General features: G+C 33.9%; 1 protein-coding gene across 1 annotated transcript; it reads left to right on the top strand.

Moving 5' to 3' along the window:
* The first annotated feature begins 1,302 nt into the window (after positions 1 to 1,302).
* Positions 1,303 to 15,944, top strand: LOC127704927 (threonine synthase-like 1). The gene is made up of 10 exons (XM_052209165.1): positions 1,303 to 1,453; positions 5,307 to 5,447; positions 6,894 to 7,693; positions 9,170 to 9,240; positions 10,401 to 10,505; positions 10,733 to 10,835; positions 11,923 to 12,088; positions 13,346 to 13,597; positions 14,062 to 14,152; positions 15,556 to 15,944. Exons 1-10 carry the CDS (start codon positions 1,316 to 1,318, stop codon positions 15,879 to 15,881), a joined length of 2,193 nt encoding a protein of 730 aa, XP_052065125.1. The 5' UTR covers positions 1,303 to 1,315; the 3' UTR covers positions 15,882 to 15,944.
* Positions 15,945 to 16,357: the final 413 nt, after the last annotated feature.

The following is a 16,357-nucleotide window of genomic DNA, read 5'->3' as shown; positions in this document are numbered from 1 at the left end:
CAATGTTGGTAGACCGGGCTGACGGACATGGTGATAGGGTTAGCCTTTGATTTTTTCACAACGGCATGGGTCAAAAAGTTGTTCAATCTTAATAATAAACTTCACAGTAATATACAAGTGTGAGGAGAGCAAAATATAAAATACTTAAAATAACTTAAAGGCAAAATTAAGATGGGACCTGTCAAAATTTTAGTATTTATAAAAAGGCAGAAATTAAGTAGGACGTGACCTGAACCCAAACCAAACTTTTCAGACGGATCACTGATCATCACTTTGCAGGGAGTAAAAATATGATCAAATATGTTTTGGGCTTCAGTCAAGTTAAGAATTATATTCATGCTGGTTCTACATATCATTTAACAAACTATTATAAATCTTATGAGAAATCAAAATCCATAAGACATCAAGTTGTTCTCACGTTACCGGTCACCATGGTCACTGAGCTCTGAATATTTTACGCTGAATACTATTATGAGTTTTGCTACTAGAACTGACGATAGAACGCTCGTATTCATCCCCGTTAAATTATGGGTTCCAGTTCATGGTGTTGCTCATCTGAAGTTTTCTGTGACTTGTTTTGTGGACTGTTGTTAAATCGTTTAGTCCTCAGTGCAGTCTTTTTTCAGTAGCCATGGTGTTATACATTGTACCTTAAAATTAATTGTATATATATATATTCTCTTAGTTTTTTTTTAATTTTATTTTAAAGAATGATAGCAAAAAAGTTTGTTGTATGTAGATCTTCGACAATTGAGAAACAAATAAAAAAAAATTGATTTATTAAAAGCCTTGTATGACCACATGCAGTGCTGTTTTGGACCAGGACGTCTCTGTTATGCATGTAGTCGACGTAATTACTTTGCGAGCCTTTGATATATAAAAATAAGAGAGATTTACGGCTACATGTATGAATGAATGCCAATTAGACAATTATCCACCAGAGACCAAACGACGAGGAGGTAAACAAGGTCATTGTATGGCCTTCAACATTGACTCGGCAAAATCCACATCGTATATATACTAAGCTATAAAAGCTTATGTCTGTCCATTTTATGATAGTTTCATTTTAGTGCATATATATCCCCCGGCGTTGCTATATTGTAACATGTGTCTGTACTTTTATAATACTATTTACATATTTCATCACATCTATGTTTCGTATACCTGCCTTCTTAATTTCACAAGTAACTGTATCTTCATAAGATATGTTATACTTCAGTTGCAAAAAATGTTATCTATCTAGGCTAAGCACACACATACGTATCCATATCCTGTAAAGATTTAGTGATTTAGTAAAGCCTAAATAGTAAACAACATGAAATTTCAGAATTCGTTGTTCAATTTGTTAAAATGTCGCACGAGACTTTTCAGACAAGCAAAGACAGGAATCAGCTGGTGTTCTGGTCGCAAATTACCTGACAGAACATTTTCTACAAAATCAGATGGTAAACAGGTAATCTTGACGAGTTTATATCAATTATATAGGTATATTATATACACACATATACTACAAATGTACTATGTAATATATACATTTCTTTTATTAGATAAATTTAATGTTTATGTTCAATGTTGTTTCCACTGCTGTTATTTAGGAATGTCTCACGGTTTCACAAAAAAAATCATACGACTAAAATTGATCGTAGGTCTTACACAATTCAGTTATATTTGTAGTAATTTCAGCATCAAGCCTCAAGGAACCCTTAAACTGAACATGCTGAAGAACCATAGCTGTTGCGGGCTGCCCAACTGTTACGATCTTTTGCTGGTACTGCTTTTATATATGCGTCCCATATCATAAAGCAACGTTGAGAGACCATAACAGCACATGATGCACTATGATTACAAACAGAAAGTCAACAAGTAGGTCGCTATAGGCTTTCTGTCTCATCGGACTAATATAGTTGGTTTGGGATGGAGAAAGCTCTTCTCATATTGATGTAGAGTCTGGAGTTTACCCAAGGATCATAACTTGAGCGCGTATACATTATTTCTGTTCTACATCAACAACAGGCCCGATGGGATTTTATAAATGAACTGTCATTTTCAGACGATACAATAGCGTAGCTCACATTAGCATCAGACAAAGATTCATATGATTCACAGAAAGATCTGGACAGACATGGTATGAAGGAAACGAAATGGAAAATGTCCTTCCATCGAGACAAATGGAATGTGTTAACCATCAACAAGAAAAACGACACATTTGCAACTTCATGCAACCTACATGATCACACTCTTGAAACAGTCAACAGCGCAAAATACATCGGCTACTCATCAAATGATTTACATCAGAACTCCGATGGAATGACCATGTCACTGTAAACAACATATGTAACAAAGCAAATAGAGAAATTGCTTCCTTAAAACATATTTAGATATACACAAAATGTAGGACCAGCCACAGTAAAGGAGAATGCCTACACAAAACTAGTACGACAAATTGTAGAATACGCCATTCAATTATGGGATCCACTCTTTAAATCAGATACTGACCGAATGAAGATGTTATAAAGAAGAATACCACGTTATGTATCTTATAAACCTCATAACAAATCAAGTGTTAGGACGAAATTCCAACACCTATCATGGACATCCCTAGAACAATGTTGAAAAGAAGCGAAACTCATCATGCTCTAAAAAAAACCAAAGTAAAGCCATTTCAAAGGTGTCTAACGCCATCGAACGACTGCCGAGAAATATGCATGGTAATATTAATAACTAAACTGTTTACAAAACTTTAAATTGTTTGAAATATTAAGGATTTTCTTCCCCACGATCAGATTACCATACTTGTATTTGGCAAAACCTTCCGAAATTTTTGGTTCTCAATGCTCTCCAACTTCGTACTTTATTCGGCGTTTTAACTTTTTTGATTCGTGCGTCACTGATGAGTCTTTTGTAGGCGACACGCGTGTCTGATGTGCAAAATTACAAGCATGGTTACAAACATGGTATCTTTTCATGATTTTGACCCAGTTACATCGAACCATCGGCATCTTGTAATTACGACAAATACTCATTCTTCCCAAAACACCCGGGATTGGAACGATCTTCCTCCTGGAGTTGTAGCATCACTGTCAGTTGAAGCTTTTAAAGCCTCGATGACAAAGCCGAATTTAATTCAATTTTTTTTTTTGGGGGGGGGGGGGTGTCAGATTCATGGAGTTTTTTTTTATTGTAACCATTATTTGACAAAAGCAGAGACAGAAGCAAAAGCTATAGTTTCCAGATATATGGAGAAAAATCCGCCAGTCTCGGAAACAGTTTTTCCTTGAACATGTCTTGAAGTGTTTCCCGAGGATATCCGCTGCTTAATCTAAGGGAGGACCATTTGATATCACGGGGAAGGACCGAGAGGGTTTTTCGCGAATATGATAATAAATTATAACATCAACTGTTAGGCGGGTCTATCTGTTTCGCAAGGCTTTGCTATTTCCTGCAATTTGAGGGGCAGAATACACATTTTCATCCTGTCTTGGGCAATGGTATTTATTTTCATTTCTTTCCAGGCCAATATCTCTTCATAATGATCTGTTGTAAAATGATAGAACATATAGTATCTAGTATCATCAGCAAACATCCTCAGACAAATGACACGTTATACCCTTTTCAATATGGATTCAGGAGTAAAACATCACGACTGTTTTTGTGAAACGAAGATCTTTGGATGTATTATTGGTATCAGGAACAGCTTGACAAACGGAAAACAAAACTATACCAGTATAGGATCAGAAAACTCATATAACTGCCATAAACTCCAAGAAGACCAGGACAAACTGACAAAAATAGGAAACGCTTGGAAAAGAGACTTCCACTCTGAAAAATGCATGGTCCTCACAGTCATCTGGCCTACACAATCGCAAGTGATTTAGATAGAAAAAACATATAAACTACCACACAGGTAAAGCCACCCGAAGCCCTCAATGGTTTCCTACAACGAAACCATATAGGGAAAATGTCACCACAGTATAGGACCCCTATAAGGAAAATAGGAAAAGCGCCAAAGGCGAGCTGCAGGCTATGTTATCAGCAGACATATAACTAGTTCATTTGGAAGCAAAATGATACGTGAACTAGGATGGAAAATTCTACAAACGTGGCGTCAAAAAGAACGATTTATAATGTGTTGCAAAATATAAAATGACCCAGTAGCTATAGACAAGGACAATAACACGCAATCGCTAATAAGAAGCTACAGCTGTACAGGAGATCGTACCTACCTACATCGGCTAGTCATAAAAGATTTTGGGAGGTGGGATTTCTAAGTTAACACCTTAAATGACTGGAACAAACTGTCTTCGCCACAGCTACGTCTTTTGAGATATTCAAATCTCAAGTGACCAACACCACTTAATGAACATATTAATAATATTATTTTTAACCAGTTTTAATCATGGTCAACTCGTCAGAATATTCAACATATCGTATATGGTCATGCTAATAACTGAACGAAACCCAAATTTGTAACAAAAAAAGATGATCTCGATCGCTTTTTTTGCTGTTTGTATAAAAAGTGGGAGAATCCAAAAATGGACACAAATAAGTAATGACTCTTGACAGCCTTTAAAAATAGGGAGAGTTGTGGTGTTTTTTGTAACACCCTTAATGCTGCTTCTCGTTCTTTCGAAATCCTAAAAGAATGTGGTATTGATCATGCATGGAAAGCGGAACTCTCCAAACGCTACACAAGGTTTCAAACATAATTTCTGTTTTATAAACCAATGTGTTGGGAAATTGTAGTAATCTTGTAAAAGATTCCATTTCTATGTCTATAAATAATCTTGAACTCAGGTTAAATTCAAACTGAAATCATGGTGGAATGTTCCGTAGGAAAAAATGAATCACATTTCAATGAAATACAAGCATTAAAATGAATAGAGTAGAATAGTGAACAAGAAATGCAAAGTCATTTTATAAGACTTTAATGCAGAACTTTTATGATGTGGTAATAACGTAAGTTGTAGATCAAGTATTAAATCAAAATTGTATATATGAGAACTTTAGATGACTCGAACGACTTGAACATTAAGACTCAACGGATCACCAACCCTGTGCTTATGTATAATGATTGGCATGCATATTATTTTATTTTTTTAACACTGGTAACGGTAAATGCTTAATACTAGTATAAGAAAAAGACGAGGCGAGGAATAATTTCATTTTGGAACAGTGTGTTACAGTTAAAAATTGCACATGACCTTTTTATGTTAAAATGCCACATGAATTAACAATAATTTTCAACTTCCATGTACTAGAATTTGTTTTACCATGTTATATTTTCATCGTATAATCAATATTTGTAGCCAAACATAATATTAATGGGATGTCCTGGTTCCGGTAAAACTACAGTAGGAAGAATCCTGGGGAAACGTCTTGGTTTGCCAGTGGCTGACATTGATGATCATCACTTAGAACCATATTGGGGAATGTCCGTGGCAGATAAGGTAACTTTATTTTTACTGGTCATGTTTGCTTGATATATCACAATTAACCGCCGTATTATTTCTTTCTGTCGATATTTATCTGTCTTCACCTCTGAAACTAACAAAACCTTTAAATAGACTTATTAAGAAGGGATATAGTTACGATACTGTTGTCAGGTCATTAAAGATTGCATATTTTGGCGTTAATATTGATTCACTTATAGGGTCTTTGCATCGGCACTAAACACATTTATTTAAAAACCAGTTGTTGGCATGACACGGGTTATGTTCTTCTCATATATGTTATGATGGTATGATACTAAACCCCTAACGGGAAGGATTGTGCCTGATATTCATATGATGAAGACATAATCTTTCAATCAGTTTAATTGAAGTCTGGAGCTGGCATGTCAGTTAACTGCTAGTAGTCTGTTGTTATTTATGTATTATTGTCATTTTGTTTATTTTCTTTGGTTACATCTTCTGACATCAGACTCGGACTTCTCTTGAACTGAATTTTAATGTGCGTATTGTTATGCGTTTACTTTTCTACATTGGCTAGAGGTATAGGGGGAGGGTTGAGATCTCATAAACATGTTTAACCCCGCCGCATTTTTGCGCCTGTCCCAAGTCAGGAGCCTCTAGCCTTTGTTAGTCTTGTATTATTTTTAATTTTAGTTTCTTGTGTACAATTTGGAGTTTAGTATGGCGTTCATTATCACTGAACTAGTATATATATTTGTTTAGGGGCCAGCTGAAGGACGCCTCCGGGTGCGGGAATTTCTCGCTGCATTGAAGACCTGTTGGTGGCCTTCTGCTGTTGTCTGATCTGTGGTCGGGTTTTTGTCTCTTTGACACATTCCCCATTTCCATTCTCAATTTTATTTACATACAAACTGGACATATATTAATTGTAAAGTTGAAGTTATCTCATCCCTTTTGGTCATCATAATGACTTTATTTGACCGTAGCAGGACGTCTGTATCAAAGATGTCCATCGATATTTCTTATTTCTTGTACTCCCAATCCCATATTCCTTTCTTCGTTATTTACGTATCCTCAAATACAACTCATCCACTGATATTAGCTTGTCATGAGCAAAAGGGCAGATGCTGCAGATGGAGTAAAAACTGCTTACATTTCTGGGAGTACCTGGTTCACACCGCGGGATTTTAATGTAATTTGTGTTGCACAGCCTTCATTGTACTGCATAATGTTTTTGCTACTGTGTTTTATGTCCTTTGATTTCTGATATTTTATTACTTTTTTGATATTGACTTCTTTATGAAATTTTGTCCACAGAAAATCACTATCTTAATTGAAATACCCTATAGGTGGTTCTATTTGAAATAAACATACTTTTAAGAATTTTTGTAATTTTCCATTAACAAGTAACATGATACAAGAGGTAAATGTATAAATTTTGTTTATTATGTGTATAAAGATAATCTTACCGAATTCTTTCAGTTATCTGAGGTTGGATCTGATCGTTTTGTGGAAGAAGAAGGAAAGGCGTTACTTCACTTTGATCGCAATGGACACGTGGTATCATTATCTGGATCAAATCCAATGTATTCAGCCGCTATGAACCACATCTCCAAAACTGGAATTGTAGTTTTCTTGGACGCTAGAAATGACGACATCGTTGATCGACTAGAAAAAATGAAAGTTAGTCGTATTGTAGGACAAAGCCCTGATGTACCGATGATAGAAATACTAAAATATAGACAATCGTTTTACGAAAAGGCATATGACATTCGAGTCATTTGCGAAGAAAATGAAACTCAAGATTCGATAGCGGGAAAGATTGTCGCAGAGCTTAAACGTTATCAGAATTCATCGGGTTACGTCTCAACGAGAGACCTTTCTAAACAGCCGCATGAAATAAAATTTTCCGAAGCAATCCTTCAAGGCTTAGCCCCAGATGGTGGATTATTTGTCCCGAACAGCACCATTGCAAAATTTTCGGAAAAACAGTTAGACAGATTAGTTGACCTATCATACCAAGATAGAGCTCTCAGAATCTTAGAGAAATGGATCCACCCGGACGATCTCCATCCAGCATTACTTCAAAATTTCATTAACATGGCTTACAGTGAAGGGAGTTTTGAAAGTAAAGAGATATTTCCGGTTCGACAACTAGAAAAAAATCAGTATTTACTCGAACTTTTCCACGGACCAACATCATCATTCAAAGACGCTGCGCTACAGCTATTGCCACAATTCTTTGTTCACGCTTTACAAGTTTTAGGCAGAACATCAACAAGGTAAAATCCCTTTATAAAATTTACAAAACATTTTTAAATAAAAGTCAATTATTCAACATACATTTTTTGAACCAATCACCAGCGATAGAAATAGTTTATTATCACTGCTTTAGTCTTGCATCCATTTAACTACAAAGTGGTATTATTTCTTCTGAGATACATGCTTGTTACGAATGCCATAATAAGAAAAACTCACGCCATGTTTCACGCAGCATTTTGAATAAATTTCTACCACAGGGAAGCAAGGATACACAATTACGGCTAGTAATTTTATGGAACATCGAGTCCCTAAAGTCACCCGTTTGGCACGGTCACACTATATTAGTTCCTGCCATGAAATGACAAGAAATATGTGTAAACGAAACTTGCATAAACAAAAACCAATGGCTTCTGATTAGCTGTTTTTGTCAAAACATTTTGGAATTTTTGGTCTTCAATGCTCTTCAACTTCGTACTTTATTTTACCTTTTAATTTCTTAATTCACTGATGGGTCTTTTGTAGACGAAACGTGCGTCTGGTGAATACAACTAAAAGTCTGGTGTCTTTGATGACCTTTTTTTAGATACACAAATAATGCATTTTATTGCTACTGTGGTGATTTTGGCTTCTTGTTAATGAACACCGAAGCCAAATAGTTTATATCTTACCATTTTCAGCATAAAGCCTGACTCCTTCCGTACTCAAGTATTTTCAATTTTTTGAATTTGATAGTTCATGGTGAAGGTACAAAATCACGTCAGATGCACGGAATCGTTATTTTCATTTTCAAATCGATACCGCTGCTGAGGGACTGCTAGTCCTCAAAGATATCATTGTTTCAGTAGTCAATGCTTCGGTACTTATATGAATTATAACATCCCTTTCTAAATTTCTCCGTTGATAAATTTAGAAATTATTAAAGAAATAAGATTTAAACTCCCTCAGGCCAATATAACCTAAGGTGGTTTCGGCTATTCTTTTTTGTCCCTTTTGGTCGCATAGCTCCTAGCGTATTCAGGTATTTGTGCTTCTTTTGCTCATATATTTTATGTTGGAGCATTCTTGATGAATGTAGATCGGACGCACCAAATTAATAAAGTTTTATTTTCATTAAGTAGCATCATAATGTTTACATGCTTTTCGAAAATGTGTGTCTTTCATTCAAAGATGACATAGGTTAAAGAGCATTATTTGAAGAACAAAAATTCCGAAATTGATCAAATACACTACAGCTAAGGTAAGGTAATCTATTCCTGGAGTCGAAAATATTAGTATGTCGAATAATTCAAAGTTTTACAGTTAATTTATTTATATTACCATATCAATGATAGTTCATGTCAACAAATAAGTGCTGACTACTGGGCTAGTGATACCCTCTTGGAGGAAACATCCACCAGCAGTGGCATCGACCCAGTGGTAGTAAAATAAACTTGAAATATTTCAAATCTGCAAGATGTGATTTTGAATATGCATAAATACGATATCCATTCTTGTAGATATTTAATACTAGTTGCCACATCAGGAGACACCGGTGGTGCCGTGTTGGATGGATTTTCTAAATATACGGGTAAATCACGAAATATGATGTTAAAGTATATGACATATATGAATGTATTATGCAATATTGATAAGGTACAACGAAACTATAGAATATTAAAAACAAATGCCTCGGGAAAATATACCATGAGTATAGCAATTGTCATGCAAAGTACTGACAGATTGTTAAAAGAGAGGCGTAAGATACTAATGGGATATTTAAACTCATAAGTTGATGACACTGACAACGCCATGGCAAAACACGAAAACAATCAGCAGTATACAAACACAGCATAGAAAACTAAAGACTGAGCAATATTATCTTTACCAAAACCCGGTGCTGAATATATAAAAGACAGTTCTGATCACTAGACTATTTACATAATGAAAGATTCCATTTATCCAATGCACAGTTCGACGATTACTGACTCATCAGTGTAGTAATGCTTGGTACGAAATAAGTGGAAGATTAAAAAAAAAAAATTCAAGTGCAGGTATCGTATCAAAGCAGTTCCAGTTGACATATTCTTTTGTTTGTTTTTTACTAAAAATGACCTAAAAGAGTTTGAACATAAATATTCGCATTCTGACTTTTTAAATGCTAATTTGATTAGGTATGTGAATTTTTCCTTAATGAGATTATGAGGCAAAATGGTATATAGGGTAGAAAAATTAAAACTGAACAGATTCGAAATCACCAATATATATGAGCATGAAATTTATCAAGTACTTCCAACGGATTTTTGACACTCAAAAAGTAATTAATTCCACTATTTTCAAAGGCCTTATTTGAACAATTTATTAATAGGTTTTTGATTGTACCAAGTGTACTAGTAAGTAGAATTGATAGTTTACATTGGTTCTGCTCCTGCAAATGGTTTGAAGTCAAAAAGTTTTAGAGCTGATAAAAAATCAAATGTCAGAAAGAGGAAAGCCACAGAAGTCCTAGGGATCATCCAAGTAATTTTACTATTTGAAAATGAAAAAAAAAATGTTTGCACAAAAACTTAAAACAAAATATGTTTTCTGTCCTAGGGTAAAATAAATTGGCTAGGGTAACAAATCCCTGCCCTCCCCAGATTATCAAATGGTTGCTCACTTAGATCCCCGTACAGCATCTTGCTCTAGTAGAATATCAATAAAAGTTGTTCAGTATATTTTAGAATGTGATTTTAATATACTCTGTTTCAGGTCATTCGGGCGTTGGAGTTCTGGTGTTGTTCCCTGAAAATGGAATCAGTGATGTTCAAAAGAAACAAATGACGTCTATAAAATCAAACAACGTCCACGTTGTAGGTATGGTATATTTGTGATTAACTTTGATCAACTTTAGAACCGACAAGCCCTATTGTCTTGCATTTGATCAAATTTATTTCTATTTACTAGTCCCCTTATGAATATACAACTATGGCAAATGCTTAGGCATTTTTACTCTCACCTAAATCGTTGATAAGTTTCTTTAGTTTCTTTTTACAATAAGGTGAACAAAAAACTAGAATTACAGGCATAATTCAATATTTCAGGAGTAAATGGTGATTTTGATGACTGCCAGTCATATGTCAAAATGGCTTTCCAAGACCCACTACTAGCCAACATGCTTTTACAGGAAAATAACTGTAAATTAAGGTAATGTCATGTTAATCGCTTAATAAAAGAATGCAACACTTAAAAATAACAATTTAAAACCTATAGCTACGATCAAATTGTTGGAAGCAGTAATACACATTTGTAGAGAGTACAAGAAACATCCCTTTCACCAATGCATTAATGTTGTATTTATTGTTTTTGTTTGTTGTTGGTTTATTTTTATTTGGCAAAGTGATTTTCTATGAAAGTTTGTTTTCATAATCGAAAAATAACAGATAAAAAAATTATCTAGTTTTCACTTTTGTTTTGAGATATTTTTGTAAGTGCTGATGGAGCACATATTAAAAAATAAAAAAAGCGGCTGTCCATTGCATATTAAAGATTTGATTTGTGCCCAACTGGCCGATAAATTGGTCAGAATCGCATCTATGAAAATTTAAATTTAGAAACGTGATTGGAAACACGCGTCACGAAACCTTCAAAATATTTCTAAATAAATTCATCAAAGACACCAAGCTTGTAATTTTGTACGCCAAACGCGCTTTCGTCTACAAAATACTCATCAGTGACGCTCAAATAAAAAAAGTAATAAGACCAAATAAAGTACGAAGTTGAAGAGCATTAAGGACCAAAAATTCCGAAACGTTTTACCGAATACAGTTTAGGTAATATATTCCCGGGGTAGAAAATATTAGTATGTCGAATAATTCAGTTTTGTAAACAGTTAATTTATTTATATTTCCATATCAATGATTTTTCATGTCAGCGCAAATAAGTGCTGACTACTTGCCTAGTGATACCCTCGAGGAGGATACCTTCACCAATAGTGGCATCGACCCAGTGGTTGTAAAATAAACTCAACAACGACACCATGTTTATATTTTTGTATGCCAGACTCGCGTTTCGTCTACTAAAGACTCACCAGTGACGCTCGAATCAAAAAAGTTAATGCATTGATTTATACTATTTTTATGATAATTTTCTGTGTAATTAATTTAAATTACAACTGTTGTTAACTTTAAGTCTTAGGAAATCATGATTGGTTATAACGTTTTTATTTAAGCATTTATTTTATAGTCGAATATCATTATATATGAAAGTGTCAATCTAGTTAACTATTTTGTAGTGCCGCCAACTCTATAAACTGGGGTAGACTTTTGCCACAAATCGTTTACCACGCTTCAGCATATCTAGATTTGGTAAAAGATAGAGTTATTGCTGTTGGTGATGAGATAGACGTCTGCATACCTACTGGTAATTTTGGTAATATATTAGCGGCGTACTATGCAAAGGTATTCATTACTTCATTCATTTGATTGATTATTTTTGTCAATTTCAATTCGATAAATTTGGTATTCTTACATTGTACTATTCGTCTTAATTTTATTAAATAAAAAAGCACAGAGTTCAGAAAGCTTTTAAATTTGTCGTAGCATAACTTAATGAATTAGGCTTCCTAAAGTTTATCTCCGTTCAGTGGGAATGTCAAAATTTTATTGATTATTGGTCATATATCTCTAATTAGCTGCTGAAGATTTTGAATCCTGTTTACTATCTAAACACCTGGTAGCTTATTTTGAGATGGCATAGTTTTCCTTTTATATTTTCCTGCACAATCATTGTCTGGATTATATGCCTGGTATCTTTGATATGCTTTTAAAACCACTGGGTCTTTGCCACTACTGGTGGACGTTTCGACTCCGAGGATATCACCAGCTCAGTAATCAACACTTATTAGTGACATGAAATATAATTTATATGTTCATTTTCTATAAATGATCTGTTTATAAAAAGTTGAATTATCCGTAGCACTAAGGTTTTTCTGCTCACAGACATAGGTTTCCTTAGCCTTTTTTTTGTACAGCTTTTCGGAATTTCCAGTTTTTAATGCTCTTCAACTTCTTATTTGATATGGCCTTCCAATTGTTTTGATTCGAGCGCCACTGAAGAGTCTTGAATATCCGAAACTGGCACCTGACGAACCAAAGTATAAGCATGGTATCTTTGATGAATTTAAATTTGATTAAGTTGACCATGGAGGATGTTAACAACTACAGGGCACTGTTTGAACTTCAACAATGAGCAAAACCCATGCAACTTTTTTTCGGCATCTTTGTTAGATTTATTTGTATGTCTGTTTCAATTTTTTAGTCAGCTGTGTTGTATGTCTGTGATGGATGTTTAAACGGTTTTCGCTGCTTGATCCCCAATTATTGTCTAGTTAACCTATTATGTCTGTTTGGGTTGCTAACCAATTTTGTCAATACAACGGAACTATATACAACTGTCATACAAGTGGGAGGTTTAGCTAGCTATACAACCAGGTTTAACTCAACATTTTCTTCGGTAAATGCCTGTAACAAGTCAGGAATATAACAGTTGTTTTTTCACTTGTTCCTTTAGTTGATAACGTTTGATTATGTCAGTGTTTATGGACTTCACCTTTTTCAATATACCTTGGAGTTCGATAATTTTGTGAGATTTTTTTTTCTAGGAAACAAAAAAGTTTCAACATATATAAAAAGTGTTCTGTTCTTCTTGTTTTACAGGAAATGGGAATACCCATTAAACGTTTTATATGTGCTTCAAATGCGAACAACGTTTTAACGGAATTTATTAACACTGGTCGCTATGATATCCAAAGACGACGTCTTGTAAAGACAATTTCACCAGCCATCGACATCCTAGTATCATCAAATCTTGAACGATACCTTTATCACTTGTCAAATGAGAACTCATACTTGGTGAATTCATGTTTTGGTTCACTTAATGCCCAAAGGTGTTTTGAGGTACCACCAGATGTAAGTATGATGAAATATGTATTCGTGAGGAAAAGGCCGAAACACTATATATATATATACTTATATTTACGGTGAATTAGAAAATTAGTTGAACTGCGTCATCTTATTAATGAAAAAGAATGTATGATGCATTCATACTGCCAGATATACAATCAATTCAAATTATGAAGTATATCTTGCAAAATATATATAGAATTTAAGTAAAGAGCACTGAAAAATGCATTTGTTTCACTTAAACTTGCGATTTCTCGAAATTCCGTTTACACCTTTTTTTGTTAAAAAAAAATGAAAACTTACCTCCTAATTTAAGATTTTGACATAAGTACTTAGAATTATTGTAGAAAAATAATGTGGATCAAATTCTTTTACTAACAATTAAGCAAGCAATACGTAATGAACTTTAAGGCTATGTTTTGATATGTATAGATCTATCTAGTCTTGTTTTGTTTCATGTTCCTGTATAGATAATGAAGAAAATCAAAAGTATGTTCACTGCTGATTGGTGCAGCGAACAAAAATGTCATTCAACAATTAAAGACACTCTTAAAAGGACAGGTATTTAAACTTCAAGTTGAAAGCTTTTTAGTTGAATTGCTGTAAAAAGATGATATTAAGACTATAGTAATTAATCAAAAATGTATTCGGCAAGTATAACGGAATTGTAGTTTCTATGATGAGCTTATTTACAACCACTGGGTTGATACCTCAGCTGCTGGAGTTTTTCTCCCCGAGGGTATCACCAGCCCAGTAGTCAGCACTTCTGTGTTGACATGAATTATCATTGATATGGTCATAATTATAAATTTACTGTTAATAAAACTTTGAATTTTCGAAATACTAAGGCTTTTCTACCGCAGGAATAGACTACCTTAGCTTGTATGGCAAAACTTTTATGAATATTGGTCGTCAATGCTCTTCAACTTTGTCCCTTATTTGGCCTTTTTAAAAAACAATTTATTCAAGCGACACTGATGAGTCTTTTGTAGACGAAACGCGCTTCTGGCGTACAAAATTTTAATCCTGGTATCTATGATGAGTTTATTAAGTAAGACTAAACCATAAGTGGTTCGTTTCACTTCTGATGGAAACTATGTTAAAGTAACAGAAAGTAAGATGTTAACGCCCATATGCCTGGTATCTATGACGAGTTTATTTAAAGTCACTTTCTTATTAGTATTACATGTATGATTTGGATGTGTATTTAGTTAGGGTTTTTTTTTTATTGAATTCTGGAAATTCTGCCAAGCTGTTCAAAAGTTAACATTTCTTGCAATTTGATACAACCAATCAAGCTTTCCCTGGTCTAACAATAAGATCAGTAAAATTAGCTATTCTAATCAGCACATTGTAGAAATGTACAGGATTATAAAGATTTGTAGATTTTTATGGACATTTTTTAGTATTTAACTGTACATAAAAGTCGATAAGACCCATATTTAAAGAATTGGTGTAAACCTATTGTTAATTGGAAGAGTTAGCTAGTAATCATTGCATGCTGGACAGCAAATACAATTATCTTCAACATGGGAGAGTCAAAAGTATGACATTGGTTTTTGTGATTTGAATTTTAATGAGGCGTTTGATATAAGATAAGATAAGATAATAATATGTTAATCATGTTAGAGAAAGCTCTTGAAGCAAAATGAACAATATAAATCCAATATTCAAAATCAAGACATTAATTTTCTCAATACTATATCATTGATACACAAAACCCTTTCCTTTAATGTATTAATGTTCTTGTGTTCAAAAATTAAAAAAAATATAGTTACAATTGACTGCCAATTGGTAAAAGACAATACATAGGAAAAGAGGCTAGAGTACAGTATGTGCCTGTAAGCTTATACATGAGTACATAGTTATTATGAATTAAAAAAACATTTGCTATTGTAAATCCGTTATTATGTTTATTTCTCTTATTGTTTTAGATTTACACTATACGTTTAAATATATTTCAGGGTATATGTTAGATCCGCATACTGCAGTAGCAAAGGCAGTCGGTGATAGGTTTAACAATGGTAAAAGACCTATGATAATAGCCTCAACAGCCCATTGTGATAAATTTGCACCAGAAATTATGTCTTTTATTGGAAAAACTGAGAGTACAGACGACTTGGCGTCCATGTTCAGAACATTACAGGACATGAGGTCATATCCACGACCTCATCATTTGTTGGAAAAATACATGCATCATGAGCGCGTTCACAATACTGTCGTAAACGCTGATTACAAAGAGGTTGTTAATCAAGTTATTTTATTTTCCAGAAATTTAAGAAATTTGTAATATCAGACTTCTCATTATATTCCAGAAACAGCATTTTATTTGAATAAAGATCGCTTCCTCATATTCAGAAAATTTATTTTATATGATTTTTCTATCCATCCTTATATATCTCGTTTGGTATGTTTTTATATACTTTTCTGTATTTGGTTAAAGGGTGTATTGCAAAGGGGTAATTCGAAAACTGCTTAATAACATTAACGGTATCATAATTTTTTGGTACCAGATGTGCATTTCGACAATAAATGTCTCTTCGGTGATGCTCGAGGCCAAAATGTTTGAAAATCCAAAACTTATTAATAAATTGAAGAGCTTTAACCAAAGGGACAAAAAGTATAGCCAAAGCCGGGAAAGGAATCAGAGATTTGCATGCGGGAGACATATTCCTTAATTTAAAACAATTTCCTAAATTTTGTAACAGCACATTTTAATAACACAATATCCGTATTAATCAACTGATAAGAGATGGGTACAAATAT

The sequence above is a fragment of the Mytilus californianus genome, unplaced genomic scaffold, assembly GCF_021869535.1.
Source record: "Mytilus californianus isolate M0D057914Y unplaced genomic scaffold, xbMytCali1.0.p SCAF_1, whole genome shotgun sequence".
Lineage (NCBI taxonomy): Eukaryota > Metazoa > Mollusca > Bivalvia > Mytilida > Mytilidae > Mytilus > Mytilus californianus.
Note: the sequence above shows the minus strand (reverse complement) of the source record. Positions and strands in the feature narration are given on the sequence as shown.

Bases quoted from the DNA above. Each gene is read 5' to 3' on its own strand.
- LOC127704927 (XM_052209165.1), top strand. From the start codon at position 1,316: ATGAAATTTCAGAATTCGTTGTTCAATTTGTTAAAATGTCGCACGAGA. The intron at 10,506-10,732 runs GTATGGTATATT...TCAATATTTCAG, and splicing joins AAACAACGTCCACGTTGTAG to GAGTAAATGGTGATTTTGAT. The intron at 13,598-14,061 runs GTAAGTATGATG...GTTCCTGTATAG, and splicing joins GTTTTGAGGTACCACCAGAT to ATAATGAAGAAAATCAAAAG.